At 40.7% G+C, this 21567-nt stretch overlaps 1 protein-coding gene across 2 annotated transcripts in view; it reads right to left on the minus strand.

Moving 5' to 3' along the window:
* Positions 1-21567, minus strand: part of smg1 (SMG1 nonsense mediated mRNA decay associated PI3K related kinase) — a 170869-nt gene that overhangs the window by 76245 nt on the left and 73057 nt on the right. For both annotated transcript variants that reach the window (XM_043712155.1, XM_043712156.1), the window contains 9 exons: positions 16065-16213; positions 12086-12287; positions 6784-6893; positions 5032-5179; positions 3793-3952; positions 3236-3356; positions 2171-2419; positions 748-1035; positions 511-655 (listed from right to left, as the gene is read on the minus strand). In XM_043712155.1, the coding sequence (XP_043568090.1) occupies positions 511-655; positions 748-1035; positions 2171-2419; positions 3236-3356; positions 3793-3952; positions 5032-5179; positions 6784-6893; positions 12086-12287; positions 16065-16213 (1572 nt within the window). The remainder of the gene's footprint in view (positions 1-510; positions 656-747; positions 1036-2170; positions 2420-3235; positions 3357-3792; positions 3953-5031; positions 5180-6783; positions 6894-12085; positions 12288-16064; positions 16214-21567) is intronic.

The raw sequence follows: 21567 nt of genomic DNA on the forward strand, positions 1-21567 counted from the left end.
TTTTTGATATCCTAGCTAAAGCCAAGACAACTGATTTGCAATCAAGGGTAACGTTTCAGGTCAAGTGACCCTTCCTCAGTTGACCCAAAATGTTAACTTTGATTTCTCTTTACAGATGCTGCCAGACCTGCTGAGTTTTTTCCGCAATTTCTGCTTTTGTTACTGATTTACAGCATTTGCAGTTATTTCAGTTTTCGATTTGCAATCAAGACTTTTTAATATGTACATAATTATGGCATGTTACATGAATCTAGTAACCTCGAATCTTCCAGCTCCTCGGCCAATATTGCACAGAAACTCCCACATCCCAATTGACTGTGCCTCTCTGCAATGAGGTATATAAAATCAAAAACAGGAAGATTAAAATATATGAATAAAACAGGGACAGAATTACATGTCTCTGCTTTGGTAAATTATTCCTGACCTCTAAACAGACTGGGTTTCTTAAGGCCCATTTGCAAACCTATGGGAAACTGAATAATTTAGAAACTAAATTATCCACACACTTACCTTGCATTATCAACCACCTTCCTGCCCCATCTGTAAGCCCAACTGGCCAACGCTGCCCAGGATTTGGCTATTTCGGGCGCTTGAACTGCTGATAGATGATACAGCTGCCCTAAAATAAAGTCAGGTTCTCCAACCCCAATATTCACTGAAAATAGAACAATTCGAATTCAATCTTAATAGCATGCTAAAATGTGTCCAAAACTTTTGCTTATTGCTATGAAAGGTCAAGACACTTACCTGTTGATTCAACCACCATTTTGGGACAAGCTGCTTCCTCCATTAAGCTAGGAGGGGTCAGTTCAGTCAAAGTATGGATGCTTTTTGCCAAAGTAGGCAGGCCAGTAAGAGATTTCTGCTGCTGAGCTCTGAAAACTTGCTTTAGCTGGACAGACATTTCCTTCCATTCTGCCTGAATCCACTTGGTCAAAGTGAGTATTGACTTGGCTACTGCTGATTCTGCTTTAGAGGATTTGCAATATGCTATGGCACAAGAACTCAGCATTTCCATTGCATGGGTAGAATGACCTATTGACATTAATCAAATATTTCAGATACTTGTAATAATTTCTCAGCAAAGTCCTGTTAGACTGATAAAATGCATTCAGTCAAAACATTTTACAAGATTCAAGTTAAAAAAAATTGGAACACTAAATGTCATACACAAATAAGAAAGCATATACAAAACCGTACAATGAATAGACTATTCAGCCAGTCTAACCTGCTCCACCATTCAATAGATCATGACTAATCTGTCTGTAAATTCAAATTTGCCTTCCTGCCTTACCCTGATAACTTTCAAACTCCTTACTTATCAAGGAACCATACACTACTGCTTTAGAAATATTCAAGGACTATTGCTTCCACTTTTCAGGAAGAGTGTTCAACAGACTCATGAGCTGCTTAAGAAAAATATGGCCTCATCTGCTTTAAATGGGAGACACTTAATTTTTAAATAATGACACTTAGTTTAGGATTCTCCCATCCAGAAAATACTCTCTCCACATCCACTGTCAAAACCCCTGAGAATTTGATGTTTCAATCAAATCCCTCTCTGACCCTTTAAATTGATTAAGGGCTTTTGCCCGAAACGTCGCTTTTCCTGCTCCTTTGATGCTGCCTGACCTGCTGTGCTTTTCCAACACCACTCTGATCTAAACCTTTTAAATGCCAGCAGATTCAAGCCAAGCCTGTCCAATGTATGCACAATGGTGTTGGCTCCTGCCCATGATCATTTGCATTGTCTTTCCACCTAACCCCATGATCAGATACAGGTCAGCAAGTACCTCTCCACATAAAGTACTAATGCATTCACTACACTGGCTGAGTAGGGCAGAGGCAGCTGCTACAAAAAGAGAAATGTTATTCCCATAACTCCTGTTAAACAGTTCAACATCTAAGTTAAAGCAGCCCTTGCTAAGGCCAAGGCTAACAGCTCACGTCATGACTGGGATTCTATAAGAAAAATACATTTATATTTCAAGGGAAAGAGGTTAAAAAAAACTTGGGCTGTAGCACAGCAGAATGATGAAATTCTAAAAGCAGACTACTTCTTTGCCTCTTTTCTTAAAGGTGACTAAATGCAGGCTAAAATGAAGATGGGAAGACAGAAAATATTAAGATTTAATACAAATATAAAATGCAAAAATTCTCTTTTAGTTACCTGCAGTGTACAACAGCTTTGATTTCTCGATATCAAGCTCTGGTCCCCACTTTTCATGAACAGTGCCATGCAGTGACATTTGTTTGAACAAATGGACTAGATCTTGAGTTGTGTTAGCACCACTTAATGAAGTCTTACTACACTGCTCCAGGAGCTTGGTGGCCAAAAGGACATTCCCCTGCTTCCGAGCAAATTTAACAGCTGTGAGCCCAAGTTCCATAAGATGCCCATTAATTGAAGTACTGGATCCTGGACACAAAACAAAAATATTAATTGAGAGTAATTTTGAATACCCAAACTACATGCTCCGCCAGACAAATGAATTTAATCTTTCAGAGAGCCAGTGCTTTAACATCCTAAGGAATGCATATGTAGAATCTGAAACATTACAGGGGCGGCATGGTGGTTAGCACTGCTGCCTCTCAGCACCAGGAACCCAGATTCAATTCCAGCATTGAGCAATTGTCTGCGTGGAGTTTGCACATTCTCCCCATGTCTGTGGGTTTCCTCCGGGTGCTCCGGTTTCCTCCCACAGTCCAAAGATGTACTGGTTAGGTGAATTGGCCATGCTAAATTGCCCATGGTGTTTAAGGATGTATAGGTTAAGTGCATGAGTTGGGGGTAAATATAGGAAAATGGGTCTGGATGGGATACTGAGGGTTGGTGCGGACTTGTTGGGCTGAAGGGCATGTTTCCATACAGTAGGGATCCTAATTCTAATTCAATATTCTTTGACAATATCTTGCCCAATTATCCAACAGAATGTCTTTTTAAAAAAATCCTTAAGACTTCAGCTCCTTTCAGTTATTTATTTGCTCTTAGGTTTAACTGGCATAAGCAAACTATAGGGATTCACCTATCTGATGATTATGCAGTGTGAGGGGGTAGAAGCAGGAAGGAGTAGAGGGCTGTGGAAGACAACGAAGAGTCGGGGGAAAGCACAAGAGGGCAGAAAAGCAAAGGAAAGGAGTAAAGTCAATGGAATTTGGGGGCAGTTAATAAAATTATCAACCAAGTAGCATGCTTTTATAATGCTGTTATTCTTCTATTAAATATTTTTCTTACCTTTCAATTTTTCAGCTATACGAGCTTGGAATACTGTGTATCGTAAAGCTTGAAGCCAGGGGCGGACATCATGCTGCCTACAGGATTGTAGAGCTTCACTGTACAGTGGTAGAAGACAATCCTAGACCAAAAACAGTTGGCTTCCATAACTCAACAAGTTGGTACAAACTACACAGCCATTCCCAATTATGCGTTAATGCATATTTTAAAACAATTCAGTTATCATAAGGGGAGTCTGAACACAGTTCTAACTCAACACCAGAGCAAAGTAGAGTAACAGTTTCAGAAGCAGCGACCAAACAAGATGTGATCAGTTTCTCCATGCTAAACAATAAACCCTTACTTTCTTGCATTGTACAACATAAAGGATTATGGATAAGAACTGAAACATGAAATTCAATTGATTTGGACAGTAACAGGTATATATATATATATTGATAACAATTTGCCTAGAGTTATTCAGTGAAACATCTGACAAGACTAAACATCACTATAATGCTCTCTGCAATATGTCATGTAATCACAGTATGTTAAACAAGTCCTGTGTACAAACTTACCTCCGTGGACAGCTTGTTTGTCACAGTATTCTCAAGTGCAGTTGAACAATACAGCTGTAGAGTGCTCAGCATTGGCAGAGACCCCGCCATTGATAAGGTGGACAGTCTCAATGGTCCAACAGCAACCCGTGCCATCTGCTTCAGATACCTGACCGTATTTCTAAATCAAAAATTTGAATCAACACCAACTCCGTTACTTTTGAAAAGTACAATTTCCAATAGTTAGTATTTTTAGAAAAATCCTTATTTTGTTCAAGCTATCAGTTTTTAATGCATCCTGTTTGAGAAAAGCACCAAAAGGTGAAAGTACCTGCTGCCTGTGCAGTTCCCAATGTTGGGAGGTGGCACAGAAAGCAACATCGATGGTGATCAGAGAATGCTGGGAGTAGAAAAGTACAGTTGAATTTCTTTTATATATAAAAGCACTTACAGTAGTTACACCAAGTTAATTTTCTATAAGCCAAGTTAGAGGCACCCAATTAGATTTCAATACTGGTAAAACTTTTTTTTTTAGTTAAATGACACAAAGATGGTGTTATTTGCCCTAGCTTCAGAATCCCTAAGGTGAAACAAAAGTCTCATGCAGCAGCTAACAGCTGCCTGAATAATCAGGGAGATCACCAAAGTATTCTTAGACTAAAAATACATGTGATGGTGTAATAAAAGTTTCAGTTAAATTCAGCCAAGTAATTGAGATGGAGCTCTCCAGAAATAAACATGCAGTGTCATGGTTGCAATTGTTCAAGAGTGAGCGAGTGAACGAGCGTGTGCGCGTGTATGTGTGTGTGTACAAACACAGATTTAGGGAAAAAAAACAAAACTGGGAGCAGTCAAGTTTAGCACTGACCAGCCAGAACTAATGAACATTGGATTAAGGATCAAGCACTACCATTTGGCAACATTCTTTGGAGGATCCTTCCTAACAGTAGACACCAAAGTTATTTCTCCTGACAAGAGAACCTATAACAGTGGCACAGTTTCATGATGAAGAAATGATAATTTAGAACTGAACAGGAGTCTCTTTGGGAGTCAAGGGATTCAGGAAGCAAGTAAGCAAGTCAAGTTCAAAACCAGCCATGATTTGCTGGATTGGCAGGAGGCGGCTCAATAGGCTGCAAAATCTCCTGCTTCTATTTCTAATGCCCTTCAAATACACCATGAACATTTTTCACTGACTCACAGTGCAATGCAACAGAAATAACATTTATATGACTATCAAACACAATTGGATGCACTCACTCCGTGCTGTTCTGGTGTTTCTTTTCTTGCTCTGTTTGTTCGATAGTTGAAGAAAAACAAACAGCACTCCTCATTAGTTGAACCTCAATGGCTTTCTGAAGTTCCCTTGGGTCAGGACTCATCACATTCGGAAGTAGCTTTTTCATGTCTACAAACATAAGTTTTCAATATTTATTTTAAACTTAACCAGTAAACATCCTCATTTGAACATGCAGATGAACATTCGGGTGGCACGGTGGCACAGTGGTTAGCACTGCTGCCTCACAGCACCAGGGTCCCAGGTTTGATTCCAGCCCTGGGTGACTGTCTGTGTGGGGTTTGCACATTCTCCCAGTGTCTGCATGGGCTTCCTCCCACAGTCCAAAGATGTGCAGGTCAGGTGAATTAGCCATGCTAAATTGCCCATAGTGTTAGGTGCATCATTCAGAGGGGAAATGGGTCTGGGTGGGTTGCTCTTCGAAGGATCTGTGTGGACTGGTTGGGCTGAAGGGCCTGTTTCCACACTGTGGGGAATCTAATAAAAAAATGATTCAAGCACATCTAAGAACAGCTATTAATTTGGTAAATAATGGAAGGAAAGATTTTCTAGAAGTAACTCTAGAAGTCATGTTAATACATTTATCTTAAAGAGTATCCAGTTCAGAATACATGCTGCAGGGACAGGTGAAGGAGTGTAGGACAGAGTCTTGCCAGGCTGGCTCTGTGGGATACTATCCAGCTTTGGTCAGTGGATCTCAGGAACATATTGCCTGTGGAAGGGTACAGCACTTATTCTCCAGAGGCGAAAAGAGATGAATTATGAGGCTACATTCATAAACAACTTGCATTCCTGTGTAGTTTGCAATTTAAAAGTCTGAGTAGGGAATCTGCTCGAGTTGTTGAAAATCAAATGGAATTAATAGGCTTTGGATGGTGAACATTTGAAATTTTTGGAACAGAGATAATAATGTGTTAGGTGAAGGAAAGGAAGGCAAAAATAGCAAAGAGGACTTGAGGCACATGTCAACCTTAACTGAATGGTAGCAAAGGACTGAACAAGATAGTCTGTGCATATACTATTATGGACAAGATCAAACCCTAACCTTTGCTTATTGTAAAGTGTAAGGCATTCCAGATGCAATTTGATTGGTCAAACTCAACCTTAAGTAAAACACACTATTTTTACACTACAGTTAAAATAAGCCAATTTTTTGTCTGTAAGTCTAACTATTGAAATGCTTAACAAAATATTAGATATATTACCAATTAACTGTTCCATACAGTAATATCCCATAAACACACTTGGAAAAGGTAAATTCAGTAAAAGAAAATTGTCTCACATTCAATTCTAGCAGCAAGAAGAGAACCCCAGCTTTTAGCTGTAACAGAGAAAGGAATAAGAGCTTCCACATCCAGCTTCAAGACCCCAGCAACTGCTAAAAACTAAATCTAAAAAGCCTGGTTCGGTGGGAGCTTGACCCCACCCATTCAGGCTGCTTCTATTGTTCCAAATTTAAAAAGAAACCCCAAGGCCTCAAGTTGCTTACTCCACTGGCTGTGAGCAGACCGCTTACCATCTTATCGGGTCAGAGTCATAGAGATGCACTGTCTCAACCTTTCTTCATAATAAAAACAACAGGACAAAATACATCTCTTCAAGCCATTGTATCACAATGCAAATTTGTTGCCAGTACTCCTCCTATTTAATCAGTAATGATTCTATAGAGAAAAAGACAGCTGATGGGGCACAGATGGGATTGTACACATTCATACCTAATTTTTCTTTCACAGCTCCATTGATGAAGTTAATGTCCTCCCCAGGTAACAGTTCCAGCTGTTCCTGACATGCAGGGAAATCTCCACACTCAAAACTTCCAAGGGCTCTGAAACAAAATAACAAGACTTCAATACACTTGCATCTTAGTGTTTTTAGATCAATTCTCAAACTAAAATTCTTACATGACTTGACAAGGTAAATGCGGAAAGATTGTTAATCCTAGAGTTTCCCACAGCGTAAGAGGGCATAATCTCAGAATCAGGGGTCACACATTTAAGACAAAGATGAGGAAGCATTTCTTCTCTCAGAGGCTGGTGAATCTGTGAATTTCTAGAAAGCTGTTGAGGCTGGGTCATTAAGTGTATGGAAGGCAGATAGACAGATTTTTAAACAGTAAGGAAATCAAGGGGCTATGGGGAAAGGCAAGCAAGTGGAGTTGAAGATCATGAACTCATTGAATGGCAGAGCAGAAACAATATGGTGAATCACATGCTTTTGCTTCGGTGTCTCATGGGCTTAATACTAATACCTGTTTACCATTTGAAACAAAAACAGAAATTGCTGGAGAAACTCAGTGGGTCTCTCAGTATCTATGGAGAGAAAACAAAGTTAGTGTTTCGGATCCAGTGACCCTTATTACTCATCTACCGAACAGAGAAATCCTAAACCAGACGAAAAGCTTCCACAAGCTCAGTCCATCGTAAAAACCTTCCTTCCATTGACTCCATCGACACTTTGCACTGCCTTGGGAAAACAGTCAACATAATCAAAGAGCCCTCCAACCCTGGTTATACTCTCTTCTACCCTCTTCCATCAGGTAGAAAATAGAAATATTTGTAAATATATGCCAACAGATTTAAGAACAGCTTTTTCCCTGCTGATATCAGACTTATGAATGCACCTCTCATATTCGAGTTCATCTTTCTCTGCATCTTCTCTGCAGCTGTGACACTATATTCTGTTCTATCACCCTGACAAACTTATGTACGGTATGATTTGCTTGATTAGCACATAATAGAATACTTTTCACTTTATCTCAGTTCATGTGATAACGATAAATACAAACAAATCACAAACCACTAAACTTTGTGAATCAAAATTATACAAAAGCAAACTATGGTGAATGAAGGCGGAGTTTGAGAAGTTAATAAAGCAACATCAGAGATCAAGAGCATTTAACCTAGACATCTGTTATCAGGAAATTATTCAAGTCTATAACAAAGGAAAGACTGTCACCTTGAATGCTTTCAACTAAACAGTGTCAGTGTGCATTGTGGGAAGGTTATACTAATTTTTTGTAGTAGTGACAAAATAGTGGAAAGGGAGCATTTACCAACATTATTCATATAGAATTCCAGAAGGCATTTGGAATTGTCTCTCATTACAAATCGTTAGCCACCTTAAGGAAATCAAAGATAATTTATTGAACTGATTCCTGAGATAGCGAGACTAATGTACATGGAGAGATTGAATCAGCTTGGAATATATTTACCGGAATTGACATGAGGGGGATTTCAAAAACCCAAAATTAACAGGACTCGGCATAGTAAACACACTCCTGATGAAGGGCTTTTGCCTGAAACATCGATTTTTCCTGCTCCTCGGATGCTGGCTGACTTGCTGTGCTTCTCCAGCATCACTGTAATCTGGACTTTGATCTCTAGCATCTGCAGTACCCATTTCCAGCAAGAGAAAACACAATCTCCCGTCATTGATATCGAAAGATGCAGGGTTTACCGTTTAGGAGCAAGATGTGGAGAAATTTCTTCACCCAGAATGTGGCAAGACTGTGGAATTAACTACCAAAGAAAGCAGATGAGGCCAAAGCATTGCATGATTTGAAGAAGTTGGATATACCACTTAGGGCTAAAGATATCAAAGCATCAGAGTGAAAAAGCAGGGACAGGCTAATGAGTTGGACAAATCAACCACAATCAAAATAAATGACGAAGTAGGATCGAGGGGCTGACTAGCCTACTTCTGCTCTTATTTTCTATATTTCTATAAACTTGTTGGAAAATTGAAATCGGTGCTAGGAGATAGTGTAACAGGGATAACAGACAGTTACTCTAATCAACAGGTTGTGACTGCTCACCATATTTATTATGGATTTCAGGTTTTCAGCATCTGGAGTATTTTGCATTAATATTACAATAGAAGCTATTGTAACATTTAGGCAACCACACTTGCCTGTATCAAGGGTAGTTCTGGACATCAAAACCTTAATGGCTGACATTGACCTTGGAGGGAGTGCAGCATAAACATACCAGAATAATTACAGGAATCAAGTTTAAATTAAGGGGAAAGACTTCACATAACACTGTTTTTGTTATTGTTTTCAAGGCATTAAGAGAAAGAGGTCACTGTAGACTAGAAGAAATGACTGCCACTGGTTGAGGAATCTACAGGAAGCATTATCACAAAATTAGGGGCAGATTCTTCAGGAGTAAGATTAGAAAACACTTCTACACACTGAATGGTAATGTTTGGTGGAAATTTACAGCACTTCTGAAAACAGCAACTGATTTTAATTTTAAGTGAATTAATTTAAAATCTTACATTGCTAAGGTATAGTTCATGAAGGTATGAAGGATTAGGGCAAAGGCAGGTCATATGGTCAAGAGATCAACCATCATCTCAACAAATATTACACCACTGCTCTATTCCTAATTATCTTTCCTTCATGCATCCGCCTTGAAGGCTGCTCTCAGAGGCAGTATGGTCACGGGGTATGGGTCAACAGGTGCCAACTGAGCCTCTGCTAACTCAACCAACTCTCATTTCTCAATGCCCATTTCCCAGATCTCATTTTACATTTCAATATCAAAGTGCTTCCCCTCTGGGTCCTACATACATGCATTAATCACCACAGCATGCTTATCACTGAATGCTTTTCACTGCAAGGAAATCAGGGGGAAGAAAACAACTTACAGTCACTATTAATTAGGAAGAAGTGCAAAAGAAAATATTTCCTGTTCCTTTAATGTTTATGTTGTTAAAAATTTTGCAAGTTTAAAAAAACACCGATCAGCCAATTTGAAAGCAAAGTCACTATTCTCATCCCCAGATCTGATCCAATGCAGTCACTAAGGAGTAGAAGTTACCTCTGTGTGCTGCACGTTTATTTTAATGAAATCTAGGACTACTCTTATGCCTAGAAGCTAATCGAAGTCATCGCCAACACCTGAACTGGCAGCAGTACACTGCATTCGGTACTTTTTTGTTTAAAAACTGAGGTTAAGACAGCTTCAATTCTGGCTGTGGTCTTCTCTGAGGTTCCCACCATAAGTGACAACAATCTGCAACCAATTCAATTCACTCTACATAACATGAAGAACTAACTGTATACAGAACCCAGCAAGGAGTATGGGCTCATATTGTTCCAGCTAATGACCTTTAGTCTGGAACTAACGAACCATATCTCTCGCTAAATTGTTCCAGTACAGCAACGTTAGTAAGGATCCAAAAGTGTGCACATTTATTCAGATAGGTCGACAATAAGAACTAAATGCAATCCAGTCAAATATCTCTCTATTGGCTTACTCCTAATAATATGCAGAGTGAATGAAGGAGGCACTGAACAATGTCTTGTTCAGCAGTACTCAGTTTGGGTGTCAAGGCTACTTAATTACAAACCCCAAACAGCCTTGGGATAAGAGAGAGAAAATAAAGATGAATTCCTGGAGAGTAGAGACAAAGAGGTTGCATTGAGACAGCACATGAACTCTTACTGCATCAAGTCGACAAAGAAAACTGAACTCAATTGGGATGGAGGGGGAAATGTTTCCCAGTGGTTGAAATATATTTGCACCAAAAAAACTGCAGTCAAGGACCATTATCTGACCACACTAATATTGGTTGCAGGGGCCCCAAGATGTGCTACAATAAAATCACAAAGGTCTCATAGATGTAACCTCCCAAACTCAGAACCTCAACCAATTAGAAGGACAAGACACACGGGAGCACAGCCTTTTCCAAGTTACCCATTATCCTGACTTGGAAGTATATCATCCCTTCATCACCACTGAGTGAATTTCCCTGAACCCACTTCACTATCAGCTCCTCAGAGAAATCGGGGAGGGTAATAAATGCTGGCCCTATCACCAATGCCCACATCTCATGACTGAAGAAGGATCTAAAGAAAGAAAGGAAAATAGGATCAATCAGCTAGCTTTACTAAAAAAGCTTTACTAATGGCTTCATTTCAGCTGCATTCTTCATCATCATCTTTGGCTGTCTCATCGATAACCTTCCCTTTGTCATAACATCAGAATTGGGCTGCCTCACCAATAGGCCCATTTACACTTTCACAGACAAAAATGACATTCAATTTATAAAGTTTAAAAAAAAAGGTTTTCGTCCAAAGGGTTTATGTGGAAGTACTAGCTTTTGGAGCACTGCTCCTTCTTCAGGTGGCCAGAATTTACTAATGCCTGCCTCGACAGCATACCATGGCTGTTAGGTGGACTACATATACAATGCACTGTTTCCCGACAGTTTCTTGGTAGCCAGCCAGGCAGTTCTGGACTTACAACACCCAAAAAGGCAGATGTTTGGGATAAAGTTCCTCTGCAAGGCATCACAATTTCTTCAGTCACTGGGATCCAGGAGGCTGCTAGTAACAGCACTGTGGAATGTCTTCACCAGACTGAGTACAGTAATTAAAGTTGGTGACCCACCATCACCACTCAACAGAAATGAAGATTAGATTCCCTACAGTGTGGAAACAGGCCCTTCGGCCCAACCAGTCCACACCGACCCTCCGAAGAGTAACCCACCCAGACCCATTTCCCTCTTACTAATGCACCTAACACTATGGGCAATTTACCATGGCCAATTCACCCGTGGGGGGAAACCCACACAGACAAGGGGAAAATGTACAAACTCCACACAGACAGTCGCCCGAGGCTGGAATCGAACCTGGGACCCTGGAGCTGTGAGGCAGCAGTGCTAACCACTGAGCCAACAATAATTGTTTAACAGCAACATGCACATCCCAGGAATGAACAAACAAGAGAAAACTTCAAACAATGATCAACATGCTGAGAACTGTTTTGGGATGCAGACAGCATTTCCCATTCATGAAGCTGGAGTTGTTGTTCTTGGAACACATACATGAAAGGTTGCTTAAAAATGCCAACGTAAACAAAGTCACAAATTTTAAGTAATTTTAAAATAAACCACATCGTCAAAATAGATGCAGTTTGACTGAATAAAAACGTCTTAAGCAACCCCAGTACTTTGTCAGAACATGTCACATTTTATGAAAAATAAAGCTTACTGCCTGAAGTTTCTGACCTGATGTAGTTAAAATCAGCTTTCAGGTGGATGGATGACCCATTTGTACTTTTCTTCAATGCCAGGATACCATTCTGCCATTCTTCCACAGCTGGCCAGTCAGATAATGAAATATAGCATTCACAAGCTTTATTTGCCAAATAATTCACAACTTCAGGAGAAGTATCACTTTGTTTAGTAAGGACAGTTTTCTTGCTTTCAGCTGTATAAAACAAAACTCCATTAATCATGATGCAAAGTTGCAGCTTTTGTTAAATAAAATGACAGCAAAGTCAGATGATTCACCTTGTACTCATTCTGTCTACAAGACCATTTGGATGAAACTATAGAAGCCATGGTTAGTAAGTTTGGAGTCGACACCAAAATTTGGAGTATAGTGACAGTGAAGAAGGGTATCTTGGAATATAATGGGATTTTGATCAGCTGGGCAAATGAGCCAAGGAATGGCAGATGGAGTTTATTTTAGATAAGCGAGAGGTGTTGCATTTTGGTGAGACTAACCAGGGTAGGACTTAGAGTTAATGGTAGGGTCCTGGAGAGTGTTAGCAGAGACCCCTAGGGATGCAGGTACATAGTTCTTTAAAGGGCATCACAGGTGGACAGGGTGGTGAGGGCAGCATTAGGCACGCTTGTTTTCATCAGTCACAACACGGAGTACAGGAGTTGGGATGGCGTGTTACAGCTGTACATACCGCAAACAATAACACAAAATACTGGAAAAGCTCAGCAAGTCTGGCAGCATCCGAGAAGAGCAATCAGCATTAACTTCTCGGGGCCAGTGACTATTCCTCAGAACTAATGGTAGCTAGGAAAGTGCCGGTTTATATGCAGATGATAGGGTTTGGGGGGGGGGGGGGGAGAGTAAGAGTGAATGGTAGGTGGAGATAGAGCCCAAAAACAAAGACGACAGTTGGACAAAGATAACAATCCAGCTGGGTGAATGAATAGTTGTTAATGGAGACTATTAGTGACTACCAGTGTAATGGCAGACTGTGATAACAAGGCTTGGTGTGTGGGGCTGGAGGCTGGGGTATGGAAGAGTTCAGGCCCTAAAATGATTGAACTCGATACGGAGTCCACAGGCTACAAGGTCTCCAAGCGGAAACGAGGTGTTCTTCCAGCTTATGCTGAGCTTCGCTGAAGCACTGCAGCAAGCCTGAGACAGAGATGTTGGCCAGGGAACTGGGTGGGTGGGGGTGGTTAAAGTGGCAGACAACGAAGCTCAGGGTATTTTTTGTGGGCAGAATGTAGGCGTTCTGAGAAGTGGCCTGCCCCTCCCTTGTCCAACTTCCACTGGGACTGTTCTTCTGTCCACTCTTCCTTCACTGCCAACACCCCATTACAGCCCCTTGGCACTTTCCCATGCAACAGCTGAAGGTGTAACACCTGTCCACTCACCACCTCAGTATCCAAACAGCCTAAACACACCTTCCAGATGAAGCAGTACTTTACTTGCACTTCACACAATCTAGTCTGTGTTCATTGCTCACAGTGTGGTCTCCTCAACACTGGGGAAACAAAGCACAGGCTGGGTGACCGCTTCACAGAACGCCTACATTCTGTCCACAAACAAAGACCCTGAGCTTCCAGTTGTCTGCCACTTTAACACCCCACCCTGTTCCTTGGCCAACATTTCTGTCTCAGGCTTGCTGCAGTGCTCCAGCAAAGCTCAGCATAAGCTGGACGAACAGCACCTCATTTACTGCTAGGGGACCCTGCAGCCCTCCGGACTCAATATTGAGTTCAATCATTTTAGGGCCAGAACTCTCCTATGTCCCAGCCCCCAAACCCATATACCAAGCCTTGTTATCACAGCCTGCCTTTACACACTACCTGATTTATAGCATCCACAGTTCTTTCAGTTTTACTGATAAGGCCACATTTGGAGTGCTGCGTACAATTCTGGTTGCCCTGCTATAGGGTGTGCAATAAAATATTCACACGGATATTATCAAAACTATAAGGTTTGAGTTATAGATCCAGAGATCCAGAAGAGGCTGGATTGGCTGGGACATTTTCCCCTGGAAAATCAGAGGCTGAGGGGTGACCGCAAAGGCTTATAAAATCATGATGGCCAAGGATAAGGTGAATGGCAAAAGGTTTCTTTGCCAGGGTGGGGAAGTCCAAAACTAGAGAACATAGGTTTAAGGTGAGGGGAAAAAGACTTTAAAGGGACTTGAGGGGCAACTTTTTCCACAGAGTGGCGTGTGTATGGAATGAATTGCCAGAGGAAATGGTAGAGATGGGTGTAATTACAACACTTAAGGGACATTTGGATAGGTACACTTTAGAGAGATATGGGCCAAACGCAGGCAAATAGGACTAGTTTAGTTTGGAAAACTTCCTTGGCATGGACAAGTTGGACCTAAGGGTCTGTTTGTGCTGTACAACTATGATTCTACATGTAGGTTAGGTGGATTGGCCAGGTTAAATTGCCCCATGTGTCCACGTTAGGTGGGTGAGCCATAATAAATGTGGGGTTATGAGGTTAGGACATATGGGCTGGGCTTGGGTGGGACGCTCTTTGGAGGATCAGCGCAGACTCAAATGGGCCGAATGGCCTCTTCCTGCACTGTAGGGATTCTATAAAATAATAGCCACATTAAAAGGTGATTGAAAGGAACAGAACTAGCAATGAAACTTGCTCAAATGGTACAACACAGCTTCCATATGAATAATGCACTCAGCTGTAGATGATTCAACGTTTTAGGTTGCAGTTTTACACCAGCTCAGCACTAGCCAGAATGGCAGCACACCTTCATTTACTTTTTTTAAAAAGCTGTGCACGTACAGCCCAAAACACAGCTCGGAAACACTGATTATGTCTCATTGAGAACAGCTTCCTCCTGGCAAAGTGGTATCACGGTAAAATGTATTGCTTTCATAGTTTAGTTAAACACGAGCGAGTCATACATTTGAGATTAAGGAGAGGCTAGATAGGCTGGGCCATTTTTCACTGGAGTGTAGGTGGTTTATAAAATCAAGAGGGGTATGGATAGGGTGAATGGCAGGTGTTGTTTCCCTAAGGGGGGTGTTCAAGACTAGGGAGCACATTTTTAAAGGAGAGAGAAAAAAACATTTAAGACAGACATGAGGGGCAACTCTTCACCCACACCCCCAAGAGTGGCTCGTGTGTGGCATGAAGTTCCAGAGGAAGTGGCAGCTGTGGGTACAGTTACAATGTTTAAAAGACATCTAGATAAGTTCATGAATAAGAAATGTTTGAGGCGTGTGGACCAAGGCAGGTGGGTCTAGTTTAGGTTGGGATTCTGGGCAGCATGAACTGGTTGGAACGAGGAGCATGTTTCCGTGGCTGCATGACAACGAGTGCATCAAGGAGTGCCAAAATAGAATGCTGTTATCAGGTCTTGGTAACAGGTTTTTTCTTTCATAAAAAGCAAAATCACTTTTCCTGTTCATATTACAAAATGTCAAGTTTCTCACCGAATGAAATATAGCAAACTTCCATATGGAGAAAAAAAATCAGACTGTTCAAAATGGCAGAGTGGAAATTGTTGATGTTTTGTAAAGCTTGCGAAGAAAAAACTGGAGACCTGGCAATATCAGGATGTAGTAGTTACATGTACCTCTCGGAAAAAAAAAGTCACACTAGCTACTAGTGGAATAGAAACAATGGGATGCTGCCGTCATTTCTGTATTGAAATCACCCAATCTTATAAACAAGACATTTTTAAGGCATTTTCACAATTTCAGACCAACCCAAAGAAGAAAAGAGGTACTATTGATGTTTCATCCCTTATACAAAATGAAAAAGAATTTTGTATTTCCATGGATTCTGTTCATTCCACAATAATCCCCAACTGAGAGGTTTGGTAATTTGGCCAATGTTTATGCCACCCAAGATAGTCACAAGATAATGACAAAGTAGACACCAAACCCTTCTTTAGTTCATTCTTCTTTCAAATAAAGAACATCACGTATTATTCTTCACATATTTGGTCTATCAACTCTCACTCACCATTCCCTGTATGTTTTGGGCTGGCAAGGTTACTACCAGTGCTGGCAATGGACACTTTGAGAAGGGATTTATCAAGACCTTTAATACAGCAGTCTACTCCAGTCATGGCACATAGTTGCTCCTGGTATTCATTTGATGCCCTTTCAAACCTGAAGGTGATAGAATACAAGGTCATGTAGCAAACCGCATTTTTAGAAGATATTTCAAGGGCTGTATAACAAACTGTATATATAACCAAAGTAAATATTAGCAAGAAAATTAAAAAGCTACAGTCAGAACCCACATAATGTTACTTTACCCTCTCAAGTAACATCTTAAGCTCTATCAAAAGGAGCCAAGTCAATGAGAGACAATGAGACCATCAGGTCAGCTTCTCCACACCTTCATACTCATAGGGTGCCAAAACAAAGCCCTGAAAAGTACACACACTCTCTATTGTATCATTTAGAAAAAAAATCTCACCAATGGACCAGTTCAAACATTGTGTTGCAACCACATGAAAAAAAACCCTGACATTCCAATAAACAAAAGTGACAAAAAAAAAAATCAGCAAGAGTAACAAAGATTTAATTCTTAAAACCACAAATAATTCAAGGAACACAATCATGGGTCTGTGGGATAGGAAAATTAAAATCAATTCATTTCTGTACTCCCACAATAATTTCACCCAAGGGCAGAATTTCGAAGGATTGCTTACCCTACCAAAAAGGTACATGGGTGAGACGGAGTCAACTGATGTCATTCCAAAAAAGTTCATTTTTATAATCTTGCTTAAGACAACTGGTGTCAATTTCACTTCTTTCAAATCATCAATGGTATTCCATCCAAGAGATTTAGCAGCTTTCACCTATCCTTTTAATGTGTCATTTCTAAGACTACCTGATCCATAACTTCCATCTCCTTCCAGACCATCAATTCCTTTGTGAAGCCAGGCACAAAACATTCGCTGTGCTCTCTGTCTCTAAATGAAGACTTTTTTTTGTACCAAGCTAATTGCTCATGCTTTGCACATCGAGAAACTATTTTAGTTTTTTTTTAAAACTTAAAATCTGGTCTACTCATCTTTTTACAATTTTACATAATAACCTTTTAAATTCCTTGCTGTACTTTCCATAATTTTCCTGCTTATTAGTTGAAAGCCCTTCACATTTGTCAGAACTCACCTTTCCTGTTTTATTTTAACTTTGATTCCCTTCGCCATCCAAGCAGCATTAGCTTTGAAATTTGTACCTTTCCACTCCAAGGAACACAACTTGTTCATCAATTCATTTTCCCTTTGTTTTCATTGCAGCTTTTATTATGGCATGGTCTTTTCCAATGTCAGTGTTCCCTTTTAAAGTGTGGTAGGAACATTGACATTTCAATCAGGGAATCAAAGGTTATGAGAAAAAGCAGGAAAGTGGAATGGATAATCACATCAGCTACAACTTCATTGTGAACTGTGGAGCGGATTCCATGGTCCAAGAGGCCTATTTATGTTCCTGTCATCTTATCATGATAGTTAAGCCTAGTTATAAACACATGCACTCATTATTAACCTAATATTATATCATTCTACTTGACTGCAACCCAGGTAGGAGAAAAAGTGAGGACTGCAGATGCTGGAGTACCAGAGTTGAAAAATGTGGTGCTGGAAAAACACAGGCCAGGCGGCATCCGAGGAGCAGGAGAATCGACGTTTCGGCTATAAGCCCTTCTTCAGGCTTATGCCCGAAACGTCGATTCTCCTGCTCCTCGGATGCTGCCTGTCCCGTGTTTTTTCAGCACCATAATTTTCAATTCTGCAACCCAGATAGACCTTGGTACTAATATAGAAGTGATTCTGCTTATTACATGGCAAAGAACTCCACCTGGACATTTCACATTTCATTGAGCTATACTGCAAGACCTTTCAACCTTCAAGGCTGCATTAAGGGCTTAAATCCATTCAGTTTATTAAGTCTTTTATCAGGAAAATATTTGGTGTTATCAGCAAAGGCCTGGAAGGTAGGAAGGAGAAATAACTTCCATATTCTAGATTAGTTTTGTTTTAATTCATGATGTTTTAGAAGATAATGTTGGGCTAAACAAACTATTAGAGTTAACACTGGAATAACATGTACTTACATTTGTAACTGTATAATCCTTTAGGTTGTCAATCAAGACTATGTATTAACTGAATGCACATGTATATCTCACTATCTCCTGCTTTATACACTGCACATAAACTGCAAGTTCATAATAATCAGTGTGTATTAATGTATATCACTGGTTTTATAATTTATATTATTATTTTGTGATTTTCAGTATTAGCTTCACATAGCTTTAAGTATTTTTGTCCCTTGTATCATGTTTTAAAAGATGAGAAAATTGATCCATGCACCCACAACCACAGGGACAAAAAACAAAGAAATGGCCTCTGAAAATAAATAATCAGAGATGGGTGCTTGATCGAATGAGGAACCGGCACCAATTGAGCAAAAACAAACTATGAGCATGTTCATGACAACAAATAATCCCCCATCCTGAACAATTCCAGGAGCAGCAATTACTGTTTTGTATGCTGTTGCATTTTTTTTCCAAAGTTCCAAAACAAAGTCAAAACAACAGTTTTAAAAGGGAGAAGAGCAGACAAAGGAAGCACATGGTGAGGACAGTGCAGGAGAGAGAGAGAGAGTGGGAGAAAAGAAAGAGAGAGAAAAGAGGGAGGGAGAGAGAGGGAGAGGGAGAGGGAGAACCTGCACAGTTACTGCCTTTGCTGGTTGAATTCATGTATCGCTGGACATCGGAGTGCATCTGGGAAAATTAACAAACAGTGAAATTCACAACTAATCTTGGAGGAACTGTTGGGCGAAGTTCACAGCACAGAATCAGATAAGTTAATTGTTGTTTTAAGTCTATCCAAGAGAAAGGCTGCAGTAGCGAGTATAGTGGGTTCTTTCTTGATTATATGTTTTTGGAGATAAGTCTCTTGATTAAACTTAAAACATAAGCCATAGCCATTAATTTAACCTGGGGCAGTGTTTTGTAGAGGAATAAGACGGTGTTATTTTCTGGGTCTGTAGATTGTGAAGGAGCAAGAATGGCCTTTGCAGTGATATGTATTTCTTGTCAGATGTGGGAGTTTAACGAGAGTTTAAGGGTTACTGCGGATTATATCTGCCATATTACACGAATCTTATCGGATCGAGAGGATTGGATGGAGAGACACATAGAAGTGATGAGGAATTTGCAACAGCAACAGTATGCGATGGATGGCAGTTATAGAAGGGGGGAAAGACTCAGGTACAGTCACATAGATGGGTTAACTCCAAGAAGGGTAAGAGAGGTCGGCACCAACGGCAGGACTCTTTTGTGGATATACCCATTTCAAACAGGTATGCTGCTTTGGAAAATGTAGAGGGTGATGGATTCTCAGGGGAACGTAGCATGAACAGCCAAGTTTCTGGTATTGAGACCGGCTCTAATGCAACGAGGGCTACATCAGCTTCCAAGAGATCAATTGTGTTACGGGATTCTGTAGTCCAAGGTATAGACAGACGTTTCTGTGGCCAGCAGCGAAAAAGCAGAATGGTGCGTTGTTTCCCTGGTGCCAGGATCAAGGATGTCTCAGAGAGGGTGCAGAATGTTCTCACGGGGGAGAGGGGCCAGCAGGAGGTCATTGTCCACATTGGAACCAACGATATAAGAAGGGAAAGAGGTTGAGATTCTGAAGGGAGATTACAGAGTTAGGCAGAAATTTAAAAAGGAGATCCTCAAGGGTAGTAATATCTGGATTATTCCCAGTGCTACGAGCTTGTGAGGACAGGAAAATGAGGATAGAGCAGATGAATGCATGGCTGAGGAGCTGGCGTATGAGAGAAGGATTCATATTTTTGGATTATTGGAATCTCTTTTGGGGTAGAAGTGACCTGTACGAAAAGGACAGATTGCACCTAAATTGGAAGGGGACTAATATACTGGCAGGGAAATTTGCTAGAATTGCTTGGGAGGATTTAAACTAGTAAGGTGGGGGGTAGGAACCAGGGAGATAGTGAGGAAAGAGATTGATCTGAGACTGGTACAGTTGAGAACAGAAGTGAATCAAACAGTCAGGGCAGGCAGGGACAAGGTAGGACTAATAAATTAAACTGCATTTATTTCAATGCAAGGGGCCTGACAGGGAAGGCAGACGAACTCAGGGCATGGTTAGGAACATGGGACTGGGATTTCATAGCAATTACAGAAATATGGCTCAGGGATGGGCAGGACTGGCAGGGGGAGTGGTGTTTTTGATTAGGATTAGCATTACAGCTGTGCTGAGGGAGGATATTCCCAGAAACACATCCAGGGAAGGTATTCGGGTGGAACTGAAAAATAAGAAAGGGATGATCACCTTATTGGGGTTGTATTATAGACCCCCTAATAGTCAGAGGGAAATTGAGAAACCAACTTATAAGGAGATCTCAGCTATCTGTAAGAATAATAGGGTAGTTATGGCAGGGGATTTTAACTTTACAAACATTGACTGGGACTGCCAGTGTTAAATGTTTAGATGGAGAGAAATTTCTTAAGTGTATACAAGACAATTTTCTGATTCAGTATGTGGATGTACCTACTGAAGGTGCAACACGTGACCTACTCTTGGGAAATAAGGCAGGGCAAGCGACTGAGGTGTCAGAGGGGGAGCACTTTGGGGCCAGCGACCATAATTCTATTAGATTTAAAATAGTGATGGAAAAGGATAGACCAGATCAAAAAATTGAAGTTCTAAATTGGAGAAAGGCCAATTTTGATGGTATTAGGCAAGAACTTTCGAAAGCTGATTGGAGGCAGATGGTCTCAGGTAAAGGGACAGCTGGAAAATAAGAAGCCTTCAGAAATGAGATAACAAGAATCTAGAGAAAGTATTTTCCTGTCAGGGTGAAAGGGAAGGCTGGTAGGTATAGGGAATGCTGGATGACTAAAGAAATTGAGGGTTTGGTTAAGAAAAAGAAGGAAGCATATGGCAGGTACAGACAGGATAGATTGAATGAATCCTTAGAAGAGTATAAAGAAAGTAGGAGTATACTTAAGAGGGAAATCAGGAGGGCAAAAAGGGGACATGAGATAGCTTTGGCAAAGAGAGTTAAGGAGAATCCAAAAGGGTTTTTACAAATACTTTAAGGACAAAAGGGTAACTAGGGAGAGAATAGGGCCCCTCAAGGATCAGCAAGGCGGCCTTTCTGTGGAGCCACAGAAAATGGGGGAGATACTAAATGATTAGTTTACATCAGTATTTACTGTGGAAAAGGATATGGAAGATATAGACTGTTGGGGAAATAGATGGTGACATCTTTCACAATGTCCAGATTACAGAGGAGGAAGTGCTGGATGTCTTGAAACGGTTAAAGGTGGATAAATCCTCAGGACCTGATCAGGTGTACCCTAGAACTCTGTGGGAAGCCAGAGAAGTGATTGCTGGGCCCCTTGCTGAGATATTTGTATCATCGATAGTCACAGGTGAGGTGCTGGAAGACTGGAGGTTGGCAAACATGGTGCCACT

Source organism: Chiloscyllium plagiosum, chromosome 21 (assembly GCF_004010195.1).
Source record: "Chiloscyllium plagiosum isolate BGI_BamShark_2017 chromosome 21, ASM401019v2, whole genome shotgun sequence".
Lineage (NCBI taxonomy): Eukaryota > Metazoa > Chordata > Chondrichthyes > Orectolobiformes > Hemiscylliidae > Chiloscyllium > Chiloscyllium plagiosum.